Genomic DNA, 21,471 nt, shown 5'->3' with positions numbered 1-21,471 from the left:
TCGGATTTGAGAGGCTATAGCTTGTTAAAGCACTTTGAACAGGAAGGGGAGGTTGGAGATAGGGAGGTCGTTTGTTTGGACAGAGGCGACATGAGTTGTTTTCTGGAAGGGAGGCTGCTGATGACAGATTTGAAGGAGAGAGGGACAAAACCTAAGGAGAGAGAACCGTTATCAATATCAGCTAACCTGCGGACCAGGAAATGTCTTGGTTACATTGATCCAAGCAGACGCCAAGCTGAGGAGTCAGGGATGTTGAATCCTGTGCCCAGACCGAACCAATTCCCGCGCCCCAGCCCCGTCTCCCCAACTGAGCCCAATAGCGCTTTTTTTCCAGAATAGAAACTCCCATCAGCCCCACCCTTTGAGTTGTGGAGGGAGAGAGAGAGATGACAGTGATCAGAAATGTGGGTGGGGAGGCAATATGAAAGGAGACAGCCACAATATAGTGTTTCCAAAAAAAAACAATCTATTCACAAGAAGATTTCCAGAATCTGCAGCATTTTGCTTTTGCAGGGGGGCTCTGAATCTCTACCTGGTTCCTTTCTCCCTCCGCCATTCTTTAAGTCCGCTCCTCCATAGCTCAAAACTTCCCTTTGGCCCACTGCTCCTTGGCGTGTGTGACTCCTCCTGCCAGTGTACATTCAGTCCTCCAACTGTCAGCCAACATGCACAGCGCTGGCAGTTCTTTTGTGCTTTTCACTCCTCCTGGCCTTTTCCTTCTTCTAGTCCGGTGATCTCCTCATGTCCCTTACCTGCTGGATCTTCGTGACTCCTGATGTCATTCATTTGATAGAAGTATAGAGATTAATATCACATTCAGTAAATGGAAACACTGGGGCCGGCCCCTGGATTGCTCTCAGTTGTTTTGCTTGTTCATTAATTGAATAATTGATGCAACTGGATATTTCATTGCATTTTTGACCTGCTCTCTGAATTTCGACTGAATCGCCAAATAAATAAACGTGTTTATGCAGCAACTTAAAGTCCGCAACATAAACCCAAATTCTCCAAATATGTATTCAGAATCGGTGTAATCGCTATGATCTGTTCCTGTAATGTTATAATATAAGAAATCCATAACATACACCAACCACAGAAGTATGAAGCTGCCAGATATGCTGAAGAGTAAAATCATAGACTTCCTTCTGCTCTCCATCTCTGGATCAGTGTGATTTTCTACCCTGCTCTGACACTTCAGTCCCTTCCGGACTCGACTGGCCACTAAAACGTGTCTGATTGTCAGAGCGTTGAGCAACAAAACTAAAGTGAATGGGAGCAATGGAGTTAAAACCACAGCAAACCAGTCAAATCCCACCCATCCGGGTGCAGTATAATAGCTTGGATTTCGATAACAGTCCCATGGCACGTTGTCAATTATCTCTCTCGGTTCAAATATAAAGTAGAAGGGAACGTTTTTTAAACAGAGAACAATGCAGCTTGTTGCGAGAACCACAGCTGCAGTTGTCTTGGTGCAATATTTTGTTTTTAGCTTCTGGCAACAAATAGCCACAAATCGATCAAAGGAGAAAGTGACAGTGAACCAGACAGAGCAGTCTGTGCATGCACGACTTAGGACAGCAATAACACTACACACAGGCGTGATGTCCAGGAAAGATCCCGGGAAATAATAATAACTGATCCGCCACAGGATGACTTCAGAGATAATGACCAGCAGATCCGCCATTGCCATGGCCACCAGGTAGCGAGTGGTGCAGGTGGAGAGTCCGCACTTTCCCCGGGACAGCAAGCCAATCGCCAGTAAATTAACTATATGAAGGAGAAGAAAAAAGAAAAAAACGGTAAAGTAACTGGTAAAACATTCCCTGTGTCTGATCCAGACAGTAAGGTCTGGATTTTAGCACCAATAATGGTAATTGACACACACTCAATAATTTTTTTTTACCGTGACAAATACTCCCAGTAATACATGGTCACTGGGTTCAGATGTTCCTCTCCGGTTAGTGACCCACACGCAGAGCAGTTCTGCAGTGAGAGATGGTGCGAAGATAAATGGCCACTGGAGTCAGGTGTTTCACTCTGGTTAGTCACCAACAGTCACTAAAATTCTACAGTGGCGGGCATGTTCATTAATACATGGTCAATGGGATCAGGTATTCTACTTAACTTAGTGACCCTCATCGCAGTAAAATTCACAGCAATAGCTACTTCCACTAATACATGGTCACTGGGATCAGGTGTTTCAGTCTGCTCAGTTACAGACACTAACTGAAATTCTACATTGACAGATACACCTAGTATTACATTGCCACTGGGTCCAGGTGTTCGACTCCGGTTAGTGACCCACACTCAGTACAATTCTGCAGTGACAGATAGTTCCAGTAATACATGGCCACTGGGATCAGGTGTTCCACTTCAGTTAGTGACGTACAGTCAGTGCAATTATACAGTGAAAGATACTCACAACAATGCATGGTCACTGGGATCGATGTTCTGCTTCGTTGAGTAACCCACACTCATTACAATTCTTCAGTGACGGATGGTCCCAGCGGTACTGGCCACTGTGCTAAGGTGTTTCACTCTGGTTCTTGACTCACACGCAGTACAGTTCTACAGTGACCAATACTCCTAGTAATACATGTTCACTGGGATTAGGTGTTTCTCACTGGTTGATGACTCACACTTAGTACAATTCCACCGAGACAGTTACTCTCAATAATACATGGACATAGCGATAATGTGTTGCTCTCTGGTTAGTGACTCACACAGAATAACATTATCCAGTGACCAACACTTTCAATCGTACTTGGCCAGGGAGATCAGTTGTTCCTCTGCAGTTCGTGACCCACTCTCAATGCAATTCTACAGTAACAGATACTCCGAGTAATGCTTGACCACTGGGTTCAAGTGTCCCACATCGGTTTCTGATGCACACACAAGGCAATTCCTCATTCATAGATTCTCCCAGTGATTATCTGTGCTGCTTCGTTTCGTGCTGCACACACAGAACATACCGGCAGTGAAAAATAAAATAATTAAAATATTAAAATAATTCAATGTGATCAGCTGTTACACTCCAGTTAGTGAGTCACACTCAGTACAGTTCCACAGTGACCGCTACACCTATTAATACCTGATCACTGTGGTCAGTCATCCATCCTAGTTCGTGACACAGCCATTCAGCAGAATTCAGCAGTGAAAGATACTTCCAGATATACAGAGCCTCTGGGATCACGTGTACAGCTTTTGTAAGAGACTCAAACTCCGTTCAATTCTATACCAACGATATCCCCAGTGATACATGATGACTGGGCTCAGGTGATCCACTCCTGTCAGTGATGCAAACTAAGGACAATTCGATAGTAACTGATACTTCTGGTAATACCTGGTCACTATGGTCAGGTGTTCAACCCCGTTTGGTAACCCACACACACAAATATTCTGCAGTGACAGGTATTCCCAATGATACATGATCACGGGTGTCAAGCGTTTCACTCCAGTTGGTGACCCACACACAGTGCAATTCTACATTGTCAGATACGCCCCGCAATATATACTCCCCTCAAGTAGGAATGGCTTTGTGAGGGGCAGGTCATGCCTCACAAGCCTTATTGAATTCGTTGAGGATGTGACAAAACACACTGCTGAAGGAAGAGCAGTGGAGGTGGTGTATATGGATTTTTAGCAAGGCGTTTGATAAGGTTCCCCATGGTAGGCTCATTCAGAAAGTTAGGAGGCATGGGATCCAGGGAATTTGGCTGTCTGGATACAGAATTGGCTGGCCCATAGAAGACAGAGGGTGGTTGTAGATGGAAAGTATTCAGCCTGGAGCTCGGTGACCAGTGGTGTTCGGCAAGGATCTGTTCTGGGACCTCTGCTCTTTGGGATTTTAATAAATGACTTGGATGAGGAATTGGAAGGCTTGGTTAGCAAGTTTGCCGATGACACAAAGGTTGCTGGAATTGTGGATAGTGGGCAGGGCTGTTGTAGGTTGCAACGGGACATTGACAGGATGCAGAGCTGGGCTGAGAAGTGGCAGATGGAGTTCAACCTCGAAAAGTGTGAAGTGATTCATTTTGGAACGTCGAATTTGAATGCAGAATACAGGCTTAAAGACAGGATTCTTGGCAGTGTGGAGGAACAGAGGGATCTTGGGGTCCAGGTCCATAGATCGCTCAAAGTTTCCACACAAGTTGATAGGTTTGTTAAGAAGGCGTATGGTGTGTTGGCTTTCATTAACAGGGGGATTGAGTTTAAGAGCCGCGAGGTTATGCGGCAGCTCTATAAAGCCCTGGTTTGACCACACTTGGAATATTGTGTTCCGTTCTGGTCGCTTCATTATAGGAAGGATGTGGAAGCTTTAGAAAGGGTGCAGAGGAGATTTACCAATATGCTGCCTGGACGAGAGGACATACGAAGGATGGTTGAGGGAGCTAGGGCTTTTCCCATGGGAGCGAAGAAGGATGAGAGGTGACTTGATAGAGGGGTACAAGATGATGAGAGGCAGAGATAGAGTGGATAGCCAGAGACTTTTTCCCAGGGCGGAAAGGGCTATCACCAGGGGGCATAATTTTAAGGTGATTGGAGGTAGGTTTCGGGGAGATGTCAGAGGTAGGTTATTTGCACAGAGAGTGCTGGGTACGTGGAATGCACTGCCAGCGGTGGTAGTAGAAGCAGATACATTAGGGACATTTAAGCGACTCTTGTATAGGTACATGGATGATAGTAGAATGAAGGGTATGCAGGTAGTTTGATCTTAGAGTAGGTTAAAGGGTCGGCACAACATCGTGGGCCGAAGGGCCTGTACTGTGCTTTACTGTTCTATGTTCTGTGTTCTATATTGTCAATGTGATCAGCTGTTCTTCTCCGTTTAGTGACAAAAAATCAGTACAGTTCTTCAGTAAAACATACCCACAGTAATAAATGCGCACAGGGATTCGCTGTTCCACATTGGTCAGTGTCGAACATTGAGTAAAATTCTACTGTGGCAGCTACTCTCGGTAATACATGGTCCCTCGTTTAGGTGTTTAACTCCATGGTTCATGTGTATAAATCTGGGATGAGATCAAACTCAGTGCACAAACAGATACTCCCAGTAATACCTGGTCACTGTGGTCAGGTCTTCCATTCTGGATAGAGACACCCACACTGAGAGCAAGTCTGTCGTGAAAGATACTGCCAGGAATACATAACCATTGGGATCATGTGTTCCTCCCTGACTAGTGACCCAAGCTCAGTACAATTCTACAGTGACGGATACTCCTTATGACAGATGCGCGCTGCGATCAGGTGTTCCACTCTGGTTTGTGAGCCACACATGGTACAAATCTGCATTGACATATGATCCCACTAATACATTATCTGTAGTGTCATGTGTTTCCTTCTGGTTAGTGACCCACAGTCAGTGCAAGTACACAGTGACAGACACTCCCAATAATGCATGACCACTGTAATCTTGTGTTCTCACCGGTTGGTGACCACACAAAGTACAAATCTACAGAAATAGATGTTCGCAGTAATATATTGCCAGTTGTGTCATGTGTTCCAATGTGGTTCGTGAGCCAAATTTTTTGCAATGCCACAGTGAGAGAAATTCTCAGAAGCACATGTCCACTGCGATCAGGTATTCCAGTCCTGTTGCTGACCCACACACACTGCAATTCTGTATTGACATATATTCCCATTAATACATGGTCGCTGTGGTCAGGTGCTGCACATTGTTTAGTGACCCACATTTATTATGATTTTACACTGACTGATACTGCAAATACTATCTTGACTGAGAAATTTGCCTTCCGTTTGTTTAATTTAACAGAACAAGATATTCACCTGAAGGCAATAGCTTGATAATTTGGAATGCCTGTGTGTTACCAAGAATTTGAACAAATCTACAGAGATAATTCAAGATATTTGAGTTAATAAAGTCATATGTTACTTATCGGGTTTTCTGCATAACAGCGATTATTAAATCACCACGTAACGCTATCAGTCAACCCATAATACCAGACAGCAGTTCACACACAGACTTACACAACTTCAATGTTGATCGTCTCTTACCTGGAACACCAATGCCAGCAAGGATCAGGTAATATAATTTCCTGATACTGTAAACTGTTTCTCTCATTTTCTGTGTGAAATGTTGTGTCCCTTTATGCTGCAGGAAACCGCTCTGTCTTAAACTCTTAGTCTAAACATTTCCAGAGCCAACAATTTATACCCTGTGGGATCTCCTTGGGGAAATTGAAGTTGCAACATCGTTCAAATTGTTTTTCTTTCTTTTTTAATCGAACTAACAGATTACAAAATCGAGTAAAGTCTCTGTTGTGATAGAATATAAATATGAAGATGTGAACAGTGTGTGGCTCACAAAGCGAAGTGGAACACCTTATCCCAGTGTCAGTCACTGAAGAGTTGGACTGAGTGTGGGACAGTAACCACAGTGGAGCACTTAAAGAACAAAGAACAAAGATAATTACAGCACAGGAACAGGCCCTTCGGCCCTCCAAGCCTGCGCCGATCCAGATCCTCTCTCTAAACATGTCGCCTATTTTCTAAGGTTCTGTATCTCTTTTCTTCCTGCCCATTCATGTATCTGTCTAGATACATCTTAAAAGACTCCATCGTGCCCGCATCTACCACCTCCGCTGGCAATGCGTTCCAGGTGCCCACCACCCTCTGTGTAAAGAACTTTCCACGCATATCCCCCCTAAACTTTTCCCCTTTCACTTTGAACTCGTGTCCTCTAGTAATTGAAACCCCCACTCTGGGAAAAAGCCTCTTGCTATCCACCCTGTCTATACCTCTCATGATTTTGTACACCTCAATCAGGTCCCCCCTCAACCTCCGTCTTTCTAATGAAAATAATCCTAATATATATCTGATATATTGATATATATCTGATTGGGAAAGCTGCAAACAGTGGACAATTCTTGTCACATTAATTACCTAATAACATTTTGAACACGTATTCTCCCAGCAATGAGGTTGTTCTTTCAAACACCATCAATTCCATCACTTGATCTCATGTTTTATTTTTGTATTCATTTGTGGGATGCAGGCGTCACTGACTCGGCTAATATTTATTGTTCATCCCTAATTTACCTTGAACTGAGTGGTTTGCTAGGCAATTTAAGAGACAACCACATTGTTTTGGGTCTGGAGTCACATGTAGGCCAAACCAAGTCAGGATATCAGTGAGCCATATATTTTTTACAACAACCGATAATGGACAGCAGACGATGGTACCATGGACACCATTACAATAGCTTTCAATTCCAGATTTATTAATTGAATTCAAATGTCACCATCTGCCATGGTGGGATTCGAACCCAAAGTCCCCAGAGCATTAGCATGGGCTCTGGATTACTATTCCAGTGATATTGCCACTATTCCACCGTCTCCCCTCGACTGCGACCACTGAGTACTTATATTCCAGAAGTTAGAATGCCTCTCTTACGGCTGCTCTACTGCACTCTGAGATGTGGTGTTCCGTTTAACTCTGGACATTCAGTTGCATTATTAAAGTGGGTTATTTATGACTATGCATTACAGAATTCAACTAATATAGTATGATACCCTAATCCACACAACAAACGGACACAACATCTCAATCTAATACAGCACCTCAATCTAATGCAACGTTTTGCACCAATAGAACAACTCAGGTAATACAGAAGATTCAATAGATACAACCGGTCCAACTGTTGCAGCCCCTTCAACCAAAACAAACTTTCAAACTCGTGCAGCCCCTGCGATTGAAGCGGCATCTCAAACAAATACAACTCCAAATAATAGGTCAACTGAAGCTAATTATGTCCTGATCCTAATACCTCACTTCACGCAAATGCGGCCCCTCACATTCAAATCCAACCCCTCAAGCGAATGGGGTACTTCCTATTAATACAGTATCTCAAGCAACTACCTCAAATTAGCACAACACCTCAAAGTAAGACAGCTCCTCAAACTAGTACAACACACCAAACTAATACAGCATGGAAATATAGGATCATTCAAGTTTACAGTACAGGAGGAGGCCATTCTGCCCATCATGTCTGTGCCAGCCACAAGCGGGCTATTTCAACCAATCCCGCCTTCCAGCTTGTGGTCCACAGTGCTGTAAGTTACGTCACCTTAAGTGCATATCCAAGTGTCTTATTTTTAAAATGGAATGAGGGTTTCTGCCTCGACCACCCTTTCAGGCAATGAGTTCCAGGTACTCATCAACCTCTGGGTGAAAATATTTCTCCTTAACCTCCCTCCAATCCTTCCACCAATTACTTTAAGTCTATCTCCCCTGATTACTGACTTCTCTGTTGAGGGAAACAAGTCCTTCCTATTCACTCTATGCAGGGCCTTCATAATTATGCATACCTTAATAAAATCTCCCCCTCATCCGTCTCTATTCAAAACACAACATCCTCAGTCTAGCCAATCTTCCATCATCGTTGAAATTCTCCAGTTCCAGCAACATCCTCTGTAAATCACCTCTGTGCCATCTCTAATTTGATCTCATGCTTAGCGTATTGTGGTGACCAGAACTGTACACTTTCCTAGCTGTGGTCTAGTGTATGTGGGGCAGACTAGTCATAGATGTAGTGCATTGTAAACAGATTGTATAGGATGGGTTTAAAACAGAAAGTGCTGGAAATATTCATCAGGTCGGGCAGCATATGTAGAGAGAGAGCAGAGTTTACGTTTCAAGTAAGTGATCTTTCATTAGAACAGTCAAAGGTTAGAAAAATATTAGCCTTTCAGCAAGTGAAGTGTGTAGGGGGCGTGGGGGAGTGGTTGGTCAAGAGAACAAAAGATAAGATGTGCAATAGGGTAGAGGGCCGGAGAGATTAAATAACAAAGCTGTCATAGGGCAAAGGCCATGGTGAAAGAGAAAGCATTAATCCAGAGAAATGAGCAGTTCTGTCCAGAAACACTGCATGGTAAACGGGCACATGGTTAAAAAATAAAATAAAATAACTTAAATACATAAATGTTAAATAAAAATAAAAAAGCCAGTTGTTCTGTGAAATTGTTGAAATCAATGTTGAGTCTGCAAGGCTGTAGCGTGCCTAATTGAAAAGTGAGGTGCTGCCCCTCGAGCTTGTGTTGATGTTCGCTGGAATACTGCAGCAGACCATGGACAGAAATATGGGCAGGAGATCATAATGGTGTGTTGATATGGCAAACAACTGGAATCTCGGCGTCACACTTTTGGAATGAGTGGAGGTTTTCTGCAAAGCCATAACCCAATCTACGTTTGGTCTCCCCAAGGTAGAGGAGACCGCATTACGAGCACAGAACACAGTGCACTATATTGAAGGAAGCAAAAGTAAATCTCTGCTTCACATGAAGGGGGAATTTGAGGCCTTGGATGGTGCACAGACAGGAGGTAAAGTCGTTTGTATTATAACTCCTGCAATTGCATGGGAAGGTGCCGTGGAAAGGGGACAATGTATCGAAGGAATGGAGGAGTGGATCATGGGATCACGGAGGGATCAATCCTTTCGGAATGATGACAGGGGAGGGAGCATGTGTTTGGTTTTGGCATCACGGTGGACGTGGCAGAAATGGCGGAGGATGACCCTTTGGAAGCGAGGGCTTGGTGGGCTGGAAAGTGAGGAAAAGGGAAACCTGTCCTGGTTCTGGGAGGGAGGGTAAAGGGTAAGGGCAGAAACATGGGAAATAGGTCAGTCACTGTTGAGGGCATCATCAACCGCAGTGAAGGAGAATCCTCGGTTGATGAAAGAGGAAGGAGCGCTGTTGTGGAAGGTTGCACCATCATACCAGATGTGTCAGAGACGGAGAAACAGGGAGAATGGAATGGAATCGTTACAGGATGTTGTGTGTGAGGAAGCGTGGTCAACGGTGAGAGACAGATGGGCATTAAAAGCAAAGTTGGTGAGATGTTCCTGTACGTGTTAGAACAGGAATTGTAATGGATACAATCATCAATACAGTGCAAAATAAAATGTGAGGGAGGGATCCTGAGTAGGACTGAAACAAGGAATGTTCGACGTACCCCACAAATAGAGAGGCAAAACTAGGACCCATGCGGGTACCCTCAGCAGCACCTTTTACTTGAAGAAAGTGAGTGGACTTCAAGAAGAAGTTGTTCAATGTGAGAACAAGTTCAGCCAGGCAGAGTACAGTGAAGGTAGATGGGGACTGGTTGCGTCTCTGTTCAAGGAAGAAGCAGAGAGCTCTCAAACAGTTCTGTTGGGGATGGATGTGTAGAGGGATTGGACGTCCATAGTGAAGAAGTTGTGGTTAGGGCCAGGAAACAGGAAACTGTCAAAATGACATCGGGCGTCAGAAGAGTCACGGATGTAGGTGGGAAGAGACTGCACCAGGGGAGAAAAGATAGAGTCAAGATAGAAAGAAAATAGTTCAGTGGGGCAGGAAGAAGCTGAAACGATGGGTCTGCCAGGACAGTCCTGTTTGTGGATTTTCGGAAGGAGGTAAAAGTGGGCTGCCTCGGGCGGCGGGACTATAAGGTTGCAAGAGGTAGATGGAAGATTTCCAAAGGACATGAGGTGGGTCACAATCCTATGGACAGCAGCTCAATTTTCGGTGGTGAGGTCATGGTCCAGGGGAAGGTAGGAAGCAGTGTCTGAGAGTTGATGCTCAGCCTCTGCAAGGTCAAGGTTGGTGCACCAGACAACAACAGCACCACACTTGGCAGAAGGTTTGATCACAGTGTCGGGGGTAGATCTGAGAGAACGGAGTGAGCAAATTTCGAGGCAGACGGATTAAAGAGAGTGAGTGTAGTGGTGAAGTTAATATGGCCGATAACACGCCGACAGTTCTCAATGAAAACATCAAGAGTGGGTAATAAGCCAAAGGGAGGCGTTCAGGTGGAGGGAGAATACTGTAGGCAGGTAACGGGGCCCGCTGGTCGGTGGAGGACTCCTGAGCAAAGAAGTGAGCCCAGAGGCGAAGGCAATTAAGGATGAGCTCAACGTCATGCCGACCGTTAAATTCATTCAGGTGGGGGCCTTCGGGCATAAAACTGAGTCCTTTGTTCAAGACAGTTTGTTACTTGCTGGAGATACGAAGGTCAGAGGGTCAAGTGAATACATGGAAACGGGTGAGATTAGAAGAAAAGATGGGGAAGAGGGAAAGGAAGGGGAAGAAACATTTGGAGGGGCGTTGGTTCCCATGAAATGCTGGAGCTCGCATTACTTAACACCTGAAAAGAAGGGAAAATATCTTGGATTTTCCTGCATTAACGTGCCAGTGGCAGGATGCCAAGGAACAGTTTGAGAGACATCCCAACGTGTTACAGACATAGTAGCTAACGTACACTGCTGACCTGGTGTGTTTCTGCGTAGGAGGGGCTCAGTCCCAATCCCAAACCACCCTCTCTCCCTCTCTTCAGGGGAATAGACATCTCTTTCAATCTGGTGTGTGTGGGTTGTGCGCTCTAAATATCTCTATGTCTCAATCTTGATCACGTTCAAACCTTTGCTTTCTCAGCGGGATTTGTTTGCAATGGAATGTTTCTGGGAAAATGTCAGTGGAAATAAGAAAGGAAGCTCTGGGATGTTGCTTTACCTTTTCTTATGAATCTCTTGCTTTTATCTTATCCAATGTATGTTTCCACCTCCTCATGGGGACATTTATTTTACTTTGTAAACTGTAATGATAAGATGCAAAGGGCATGAGAGAGTTTTCGGATGAGGAATATTATTGGGCAGGTTATTCCTCTTACTTGGACAGAGGCATGCACCCTGCAACAGCATCCAATGGCTCTCTGTACCTTTCTGTCTGTTTTTAACACTGGGGTGGATTTTCTCTCAAGGAGACTGGGGCTCGATGCCTCGGTTACACGTGTTTCGGTTGGATTTCTGCCCTTGAGTTTTAAAGTGGTTTAAAGCTTTGGTTACTTTAGACGTGGACTTTCAATGTGACACAGTCATGTTAATCCACTTTGCAGAGTAGGGAATATCCATTCTTACAAAGTGGATATTGAAGTCATTCGTGAGAAACCATGCGAAGGTACCTTGAAAGGGAATTCAGTCACCCCCCGATTCGGCGATAGACCAGATGAGACTCAAGTTCCGTTGTTCACTGTTTTATTGCAAGCATATGCAGGGGAGATCGCATCCATGCAAGATGGCATACAAACTTCCCGAGTGGTTTTGAAACATCGTTCTTAAACCGTTTTACAGATAACAGTTCATTTGCATTTGCCAACCATTCGGTTACACATTCTGACTCTTTTATCTCTACCCAATTGTGTTTATTAATACATACCTAGGTTACCATATTACATTCTAAGCAGGTATACATTATACTATCCAATCAGTAGCAAGGCACCTAAACATGAAACTTTGACTCTTGACTGTTTTTTGTCACTCATGATAGCTTGTGGGCCATCAGGCCTTCTCCTTTGTTCGCTGTCCTTGTCTTTTTCTCCCCCTTTAGCCCTCCTCCCACTTTAAGGGCCTTGGCTCCGCCCAATTTGGCCAAACACCAGCGTTGAGAATTTATCCGCTTGTCCTTCGGATGGCCAGTCGTCCAGACTCCTGGAGGAATCCTAAACCGCTAAACTGTGTAGTTTAGCCTTTCCTGTAATCCCTGTATTCCTTCTTTGTGTGCACATGGTGGGTCCCGGAAGATATCCTCGGAATGCCATTTTATATTCTTTTAGGGCTTTCGCTGGTAGTGGCAAAGACAAATGGTCCATACCAATAACCTCAAGCTGAAAATTGTCTTTACCACGTGACGGATTTCCCACTAATTTGTCATCGCACTGTGGTAGAGTAGGCTGAGGCCAACCTAGCCAATAGTGGCCAGGTCTACTTGGATGCGCTCCCGTATGATTTGTTCTCTCAATGCCCGGGTATACTAATGTGCTATATTTGTGGCCTGCTGCATGGCCAATCGCGCTACCCTGCCTTGGGTTTCATTCGTAAATGATGCAACATCCAACCAGGGGCTACATACATATCCTGTTGTTTGCCTGGGCAGGTGAGAGTCCCCAAATATAAGGGAGTTCGTCACTTGCATGCAAAAACTGGTGTTAGCTAAGAATTTAAATCCTCCCAATACCATTTTATCCTCGATTGTCATAAAACACCGTTGTCTGATTACATCTGAACTGTGTTGAATGCATTATGGATCGGGAGCATGTCGAGCGTGATTCTGCTGCAATTGGTCATGAACTCTAGGGTACGACAAGTACATCTTTAGTGCTCATCCAAATCGTGGAGTTAACATAAGAGAGGTACCCATGGGATCCTGCACGCTAAACCGAACCATCCCTTTCTACTCTCAATGACTCAAAGCGATAGCTGATGTTAAAGGAGGTTCCCGTGTGATACACTTGGGCTATTATCACTGGGAATTTAATTACCCCGTACGTTCCTCCACTCTGGGGTCGAGTGTAGGTTTCTGAGATTCAGTTGATCGATCGATTCAAACATGTGTCCGGGGACGTTTCCAAACCTGATGTCTGCTATATCCGAGTTTATTCCCTCGATCAAATCCAGAACTAACATGTCGCGCACCCTTCCCCTGCTTTGTGAGTCGACAGTATCTACTAGCACTTGCTTGGTAATATTTATGGCTCTCACTAGTCTTTTGCCTTGTATCCCAGTATCAGTCAGAGCATATTCTGTCCCGGACGCATTGTACCACAGTATTTTGGCTGTGTCAGCAGCTACTCGTGATGCATAATTGTTTACTTCATGGATCTGAGCAGAGTTTATTACTGAATATGTGCTTCCAAACAGTCCCCCTATGTCTGACACCAAAGTCCTTGTCCATTTTTCCCGTCTCCTAATTCCTGGGGAAATTCGAGACTTGTAATCCCCAATGAGCTGTCCTAATTGGTATTTAGCTCATCTGATTGAACTCTGGTGATCCCCACACGGTCCTTCTGATATAGTCACCAGGTTCGTGATATTGTCAATCACTTCCAGAGAAGCCATGGTAACGTCATGCAACAGGGGTTTAGCCTTCCCTACCCTAACTATCCCGTCTGGAAGGGGGTGGGAGAGAGGGTTGTCATTCTTGGACAGCGAGTCAGCCTTTGATACTCACAAGTACTCAAATTATAATATTGTGTAACATAACATTCATGCCTATTTATCACATATTTACACACTTCCTGACAATACTGGCCATCAAGATCCAGTTCCCAAACGAAGGGGGCAGATCATTCCGTCCGGCTGTGATGTTTACTTCATGAACGATGGTGCTGTCTGCGTTATTTGTTCGACACCCATAATACCATTTACCCAACCCCATCACATTATTTTGGAAACATTTACGGTTTGGTTCCCAGACTCTTCTCTCGTGTGTCTGGGTGGTGACTTCATCTGTAATCCAGGTATTCCGCTGCTTTACCCATTACCTCCTCCGGGGAGTGGAGCGTATTGTCTTGGGTGCAGGCAGGTGTTGCTGTGCACATGTACAGTCGATGCCTCCCACGTTACTACCGATCCGCTCAGGATAAGGAGATACCTGCAACGATATTAACATCAGCTCCCATCGCCCGGGTCGCCATCAGATTTCTCGGTTTCTATATACAGTTTCAACCGTACATAATGTTTCCATTTACTTCCCGTTTTCAATTCTATGAGCACACACACATCACCTGTCATAATGACCTCATATGGTCCATGCCATTGGGGTTGAAGTCCGCCACGTTCTGGCCTCAATCTGACCATTACCTTATCACTACCTGTGGAACCTTCTGTTTTTTTCCAGCTGCTGATGCAATTCTATGTCCTTAGCTGCCTATCGTTCCGAAACCTCTTGTCAGAGCTTGTGCAGCTATTTACTTATTTCTCTGACCTACTCTCAGATTCTGCCTTTAAGCAGGCCTGTGTCCATCCGACCATTATTCCTTCTGGTAACTGTGTTTCCCGTCCTGTCATCAGCCCAAATTGAGTAAATCCTGTCTTCTTATTTCGGGTGGCCCGCAGGCACATCAGAATGCTGGGTAAAACTGTTGTCCAGCTGTTCCCTGTTTCTGGTATTGCATTAGCTATAGAGGTTTTAAAAGTCATCTTCATTCTTTCTACCATAGCTTTGAGGATGATACGGGATGTGTAACTTTTATTTCATCCCCAGAATTCCTGTATTAACTCTTGCATCAGCCCGATATAAATGACAATTCCCATTTATTATAATCCTATTTCATTCATGAGCCCTAGATAAACTGCACAGTCATAATACTTCAAAATAGAAATCAAACATTCCCATTTGATTCCAGGCATTGCCATATTATTCCCCTCTATCCTAGATGACATTCTTATTTCTTCAAAGTAACTTGCTAAATTACACTGGATTTCGACATCTCAGATTGTTGCTGAAGCGACAGATTTTTATCAATGTTCCATTTCATATCTCTCCAAATAAACGTTGTTTTTTATACATTTTTATACAACCAAAATGATTCCAAATTCTAATTCACAGCTATAAATTCTTAAAAGGTTTGTTTCTCAACTTAACAGGTTAATTAACCTTAATAGTATGAACTTTGTTGAGATTATTAACTTATAATACTTAGTAACTACACACACAACAGAATAACATGTGCTCTTTTTTTAAAGATAGGTAGACCTTATTTTTCCTGTTCTTTCTTCAGACGCCTTTTCAAATGACAGTAATAAAACCAAAAAGTAAAAAAAAGTTATTTAACATTCTTACAACAAAAGATTTAACACCACCTTCTGACACAATTTTAATCTTTCCCATATCTCCTTTTCTTATCCTTCTCTCCAAAAAAACAATATTTAATTTCTGACATTGACTACTTTAAAACGGTCAGTAAAACATGTCTTCAAATTTAAACGGCAAAATAAAGCAATAGCAGATTTTAAACGTTGGTCCAACTAAAGCAGTGTTTTAAACTTCAAATTGGATTTCTGCCAGACATCTTCAGACGTTCAAGGCTGAAGCTTATCTCATAGAAAATTGTTCATTGCTGTTTTACAGTTTCCAAACCAACTTTTAAAATAAAAACAAAAGTTTAAAACTTTAAACAAATCTATTTTATATTGCATTCCTGGGAGCACAATCTTAAATTGAAATGAACATTTGCAACAATAATTTTCACACACATTCAATTCCAAACAACTTAGAAAATTGATTCCTGTAATGGGTTAAAAATTAAATGTACCAAAATCTGTGTCAAACTCCCTGTTCTGATGCCAAGGAATACATACAGATTGAAGTATTTCACAGCCAAAATGTGACTCAAGGTTCTCATAAACTATACGTTGTAAAAATGGAACAATGGGTACAATGCAGAATGGGTGGCACAGTGGTGCAGTAATTAGCACTGCAGACTCACAACTCCAGCAACCCAGGTTCGGTTCTGGGTATTCCCTCTGTGGAGTTTGTAAGTTCTCCCTGTGACCGCGTGGGTTTCTGCAGGGTGCTCCGGTTTCATCCCACATCCAAAGAATTGCAGGTTGATAGGTAAATTGGCCATTGTAAAGTGCCCCTAGTGTACGTAGGTGGTAGGAGAATGGTGGGGATGGGGTAGGGAATATCAGGTCTAAATTTCAGACACACCCTGTGGACCTCCGTTCTCGTCTGACTCATACAACAGGAGAGAATTCTTTCAAATGAAATAATTCTCACAATTGCTTTCGCCTTCACAGAAGACCGGTTGTATCCTGCCGACGACGCCATGGAAAGTGAGTTCAGTCAACCTCTTATTCCATGGTAGGCCAGAAGAGACTCAAGCTCCTTTGTTCACTCACTTATTGCAAGCATATGCAGGGAATACAAAAGTCCGAGTGGATCAAGCCTGTGTCCTCGGTACCTTGCTCTATGGTAGCGAGGCCTGGACAACGTATGTCAGCCAAGAGCGACGTCTCAATTCATTCCATCTTCGCTGCCTCCGGAGAATACTTGGCATAAGGTGGCAGGACCGTATCTGCAACACAGAAATCCTCGAGGCGGCCAACATCCCTATCTTGTACACACTACTGAGTCAGCAGCACTTGAGATGTCTTGGCCATGTGAGCCGCATGGAAGATGGCAGTATCCCCAAAGACACATTGTACAGCGAGCTCGCCACTGGTATCTGACCCACCGGCCTTCCATGTCTCCGCTTTAAAGACGTCTGCAAACGCGGCATGAAATCCTGTGACATTGATCACAAGTCGTGGGAGCCAGTTGCCAGCGTTCGCCAGAGCTGCCAGGAAGCCATAAAGGCGGGGCTAAAGTGTGGCCATTCGAAGGGACTTAGCAGATGGCAGGAAAAAAGACAGAGGCACAAGGGGAGAGCCAACTGTGTAACAGCCCCGACAAACATTTTTTTCTGCAGCACCTGTGGAAGAGCCTGTCACTCTAGAATTGGCCTTTATAGGCACTCCAGGCGCTGCTCCACACACCACTGACCACCTCCAGGCGTTTACCCATTTCTCTCGAGATAAGGAGGCCAAAGAAGATACAGGGGAGACGACACCCATACAAGATGGCGTAAAAATTCCCTGAAGAGTTTCAAAACATCAGTCTTATACCATTTTGCAGATAACTGTTCCTTTCCATTTACCAATCTTTCTATTACACATTCTTATTCTCTTACTTCTATCCAATTGTGTCTACTTGTATATAGCTGGGTTACATTATTACATTCTAAGCAGGTATACATTATACTATCCAATCATTAGCAAGGCACATAGATGTGAAACTTTGACCCTTGCCTGGTTTTTGTCACTCATGACAACTTGTGGTTCATCAGACCTTCTCCTTTGTTCATTGTCCTTGTCTTGTTCTCCCCTTCAGCATTGAATAAGGGTGCAAGTGTAATCATGGGTACATTTAATCTGCATATAAATTTATCAAATTAAATTAGCAATAATACTGTGCAGGAGGATTTCCTGGAGTGTATACATGACGGTTTTTTACGCCAATACGTTGAGGAACGAACGAGAGAACAGGTTATCGCAGAATGGGTATTGTTAAATGAGAAAGGATTAATTAACAATACTGTTCTGCTGGGTCCCTTGGGGAGGAGCGATCATAACATGACAAAATTCTTCATTAAGATGGAGAGTGAAATAGTTGAATACGAAACTGGGATTCTGAATCCAAATGAAGGTTACTACGAAGGTATGAGGCACAGTTGACCATGGTACATTGGGAAACTTTCTAAAAGGGTTGTCGGTGGATAGGCAATGGATAATATTTAAGGAACGTGAGCATTAATTACAACAACTATTCAAACATGTCTGGCGCAAAAATAAAACCAGAATGGTTTTCAACCGTGGCTTAAAAAATAAATTAGGGATAGCATTAGACCCAAAGAGGAGGCATATAAAACTGCCAGAAAAAGCAGCATGTCTGAGGATTGGGAGCAGTTTAGAATTCAGCAAAGGAGTGCAAGCGGTTGATGAAGCGTGGAAAATAGAGTATGAGAGTAGACTTGCGGGAACCAGAAAAAAACTGATTGTAGAAGCTTCTATAAATATGTGAAGTGAAAAAGATTAGTGAAGGCAAATGCAATTCACCTCCCGTCAGAAATGGGGGAAATTATATTGGGGAACAAAGCAGTGGCAGAACAATTGAACACATACTTTAATTTGGTCTTCACAAGGGCGGACACACAAAATCTCCCGGAAATGTTAGGAAAGCAAGGGTCTAATGAGAGGGAGGAACTGAAGGAAATCAGCATTAAGAAAAAGATAATCGAGTCCAGGACATTGATGGGTTTAAAAGCTGAAAAATCCCCAGGGCCTGACAATCCACATCCCAGAGTACTAAAATAAGTGGCCTTGGAAATAATGGATGCATTGGTGGTCATCTTCCAAAATTCTATCGACGCTGGAGCAATTCCTGCAGATTGGACGGTGAAAAACATAACCACACTCTTTAAAAAAGGAGGGAAATAAAATATAGGGAATTACAGACCAGTTAGCTTTACATCAATAGTAGATGAAAAGCTGGAGTCTATTATAAAGCATGTGATCGCGGAACACCTGGAACGCTTAAACGGGATTGGACAATATCAGCACGGGTTTACGAAATGGAAATCATGCTTAACAAATCCACTGGAGTTTTATGAGGATGTAACAGTAGAATAGATAAGGGGGGAACCAGTGGATGTGATATATTTGGATTTTCAGAAGGCTTTTGATAAGGCCCGACAAAAGAGATTAGTCGGCAAAAATTAAACACATGGGATTGGGGTAATATATTGGCATGGATGGTGAGTTGGTTTACAGACAAGAAACAGAGAGTAGGAATAAACGCTTTTTTTCCAGTGTCAGGCAGTGACCAATGAGGTACCGCAGGGATCAGAGCTTGGGCCCCAGCCATTCACAATATATATTAAAGACTGGGTGAGGGAACTAAATGTAACATTTCCAAGTTTTCAGATGACATAAAGCTGGGGGTGGGGGTGGGGGGAGGGGATCTGAGCTGTGAGGAGGATGCAAGGAGGCTCCAATATGACTTGGACAAGTTGGGTGAGTGGGAAAATGTATGGCAGTTGCCGTTTAACATGGATAAATGTAAGGTTACCAACTTTGGTTGTAAAAACTGAAAGGCAGGTTATTATCTGAAAGGTGATAGATTGGGACAGCTGGAGGTGCAACGAGACCTCGTTTCCTTGTACACCAGTCGCGGAAAGCAAGTATTCAGGTACAGCAAGCAATTAGGAAGCTGAATGGTATAATGGTCTTCATTGGAAGAGTATTTGAGTACAGGAGCAAGGATGTCTTACCACAGTTATACAAGCCCTTGGTGAGACCACATCTGGAGTATTGCGTGCAGTTCTGCTCTCCTTATCTGAGGAAGGATGTTTTTGCCATGGAGGGAGTGAAAAGAAGATTTACTAGGCTGATTCCTGGAATGGCAGGATCAACTTAAGAAGAGAGATTTGATCGACAAGTCTATATTCACAAGAGTTTAGAAGAACGAGAGGGAATCTCATAGAAACCTGTAAAATTCTAACAGAACTAGACAGGCCAGTTGCAGGGAGGATGTCCCGATATCTGGGGAGTCCAGAATTTCGGGTCAAAGTCTAAGGGTACGGCGTATGCCATTTAGAACCGAAATTAGGAGCACTTTCTTCACTCGGAGGGCGGTGAAACTGTGGAATTCTCGACGCAGAAGGCAGTGGACGTCAAGTTAATATTGTAAATATATTCAAGAAGGAGATAGATATATTTTTAATGCCAACGGGATCATGGGATATGGAGAGAAATCGGGAACAAGGTACTGAATTAGACGATCACTCATGATCATTTCTGAATGGCGGAGCAGGCCCAAATCGCCGAATGGCCTACTCCTGCTCCGATTTTCTATGTTTCCGTGTTTCTATGGATCAAGATGAATGCCCACCTTTTTTCATCGTAACCAGGGATAGTAAAGTAATTCTGGCCTTTCCAGTGTCACCCATATCGTGAGAACAAATGAACATGAAATAATATAGGAATAAAATCAATGAGTTTGAATGATTGAAACCAGACAAGGCCTTTGATCTGAGTGGGACGTCATAAACGGATAAAAAAATTGTCAGCACAATTTACCTCACTAGCTCCTTATATTTGCCTTTCTTCTGCAGTCTTCATCAGAAAACAAGTAACGATTAATCGCTGGCTTAAAAACAGCTAAATGTCAATTGTACACATGAGATACGTACTCAATGGTTTCTGTTATCAGACAGACAGAGAACAATACAGCACAGGAGGATACTATTTAACAAATCGTACCAGTTCCAGCTCTTTGACGGGGATTTCCATTTATTCTTCCCCCCTGTTCTTTTCTCCCAGTCCTGAAAATTACAAAGCTAGTATTGATCAAATTCCCTTTTAAAAGTTTCCGTTAAATCTGCTTCCACAACCCTTTCAAGAAGTGAATTCCAAATCATAAACACTCGTTGTGTAAAGAAAAGAAAATCTCCTCATCTCTCCTGTGATTGTTTGTCAATCAACATTAAAATGTGTCCTCTGGTAACTGACCCTTCATCCAGTGAAACCAGCTTCTCCTTTTATATTCTATCAAGACACATCATGATTTTCAGCTCCTCTATTTAATCTCCCGTTACCTTATCTGCTCTAAAGAGAACAATCCTCGCTTCTCTCCACATAACTGAAATCCCTCACCCCGTTACCATTCGAATCTATCACCCAGGCACCATCTCCAAGGCCTTGAAATCCTTAAAAAAGTGTGGTATCCAGAATGGGACACAATATTCCAGCATTCCAGCTGAGGCTTAACCAATGATTTATCTAGTCTTAGCAGAATGTACCTGTGTGTGTATTTTTTATTCTTTGCTTCCAAGTATAAAGCGAAGGATCCCGTATGCCTTTTTAAAACTTTCACAACTTTGCTGCCACAATTGGAGACTTGTGCACATACACACCCAGGTCTCTGCGCTCCTGTACCATCTGTTAAATTGTTCAATTCAGTTTCTGTTCACGCCTCTTATTATCTGTCCCGAAATAATCACTTCCCCAAATCGATGTGTGAAATTCCATGCTCCACGCATATTTTTATTTCACTATCAGACTTTCTACGTCCCCCTGAAGCCAACTGCTATCTCTCACA

General features: G+C 43.4%; 1 protein-coding gene across 1 annotated transcript; it reads right to left on the bottom strand.

The window, feature by feature from the left end:
• Positions 1 to 856: 856 nt before the first annotated feature.
• LOC137361256 (probable G-protein coupled receptor 139) lies at positions 857 to 6,082 on the bottom strand. Its single transcript, XM_068026154.1, has 2 exons — positions 6,016 to 6,082; positions 857 to 1,767 (listed from the first exon to the last, which is right to left on the bottom strand). Exons 1-2 carry the CDS (start codon positions 6,080 to 6,082, stop codon positions 857 to 859), a joined length of 978 nt encoding a protein of 325 aa, XP_067882255.1.
• Positions 6,083 to 21,471: the final 15,389 nt, after the last annotated feature.

The sequence above is a fragment of the Heterodontus francisci genome, unplaced genomic scaffold (genome assembly GCF_036365525.1).
Source record: "Heterodontus francisci isolate sHetFra1 unplaced genomic scaffold, sHetFra1.hap1 HAP1_SCAFFOLD_69, whole genome shotgun sequence".
Taxonomy (NCBI): domain Eukaryota; kingdom Metazoa; phylum Chordata; class Chondrichthyes; order Heterodontiformes; family Heterodontidae; genus Heterodontus; species Heterodontus francisci.
The sequence above is the reverse complement of the archived record's forward strand: the minus strand, read 5'-3'. Positions and strand labels throughout refer to the sequence as shown.

Excerpts from the sequence above, each read along its gene's own strand:
- LOC137361256 (XM_068026154.1), bottom strand. The coding sequence starts at position 6,082 with ATGAGAGAAACAGTTTACAGTATCAGGAAATTATATTACCTGATCCTT. Across the intron at positions 1,768-6,015 it reads TGCTGGCATTGGTGTTCCAG|TTAATTTACTGGCGATTGGC; the intron begins GTAAGAGACGAT and ends TCCTTCATATAG.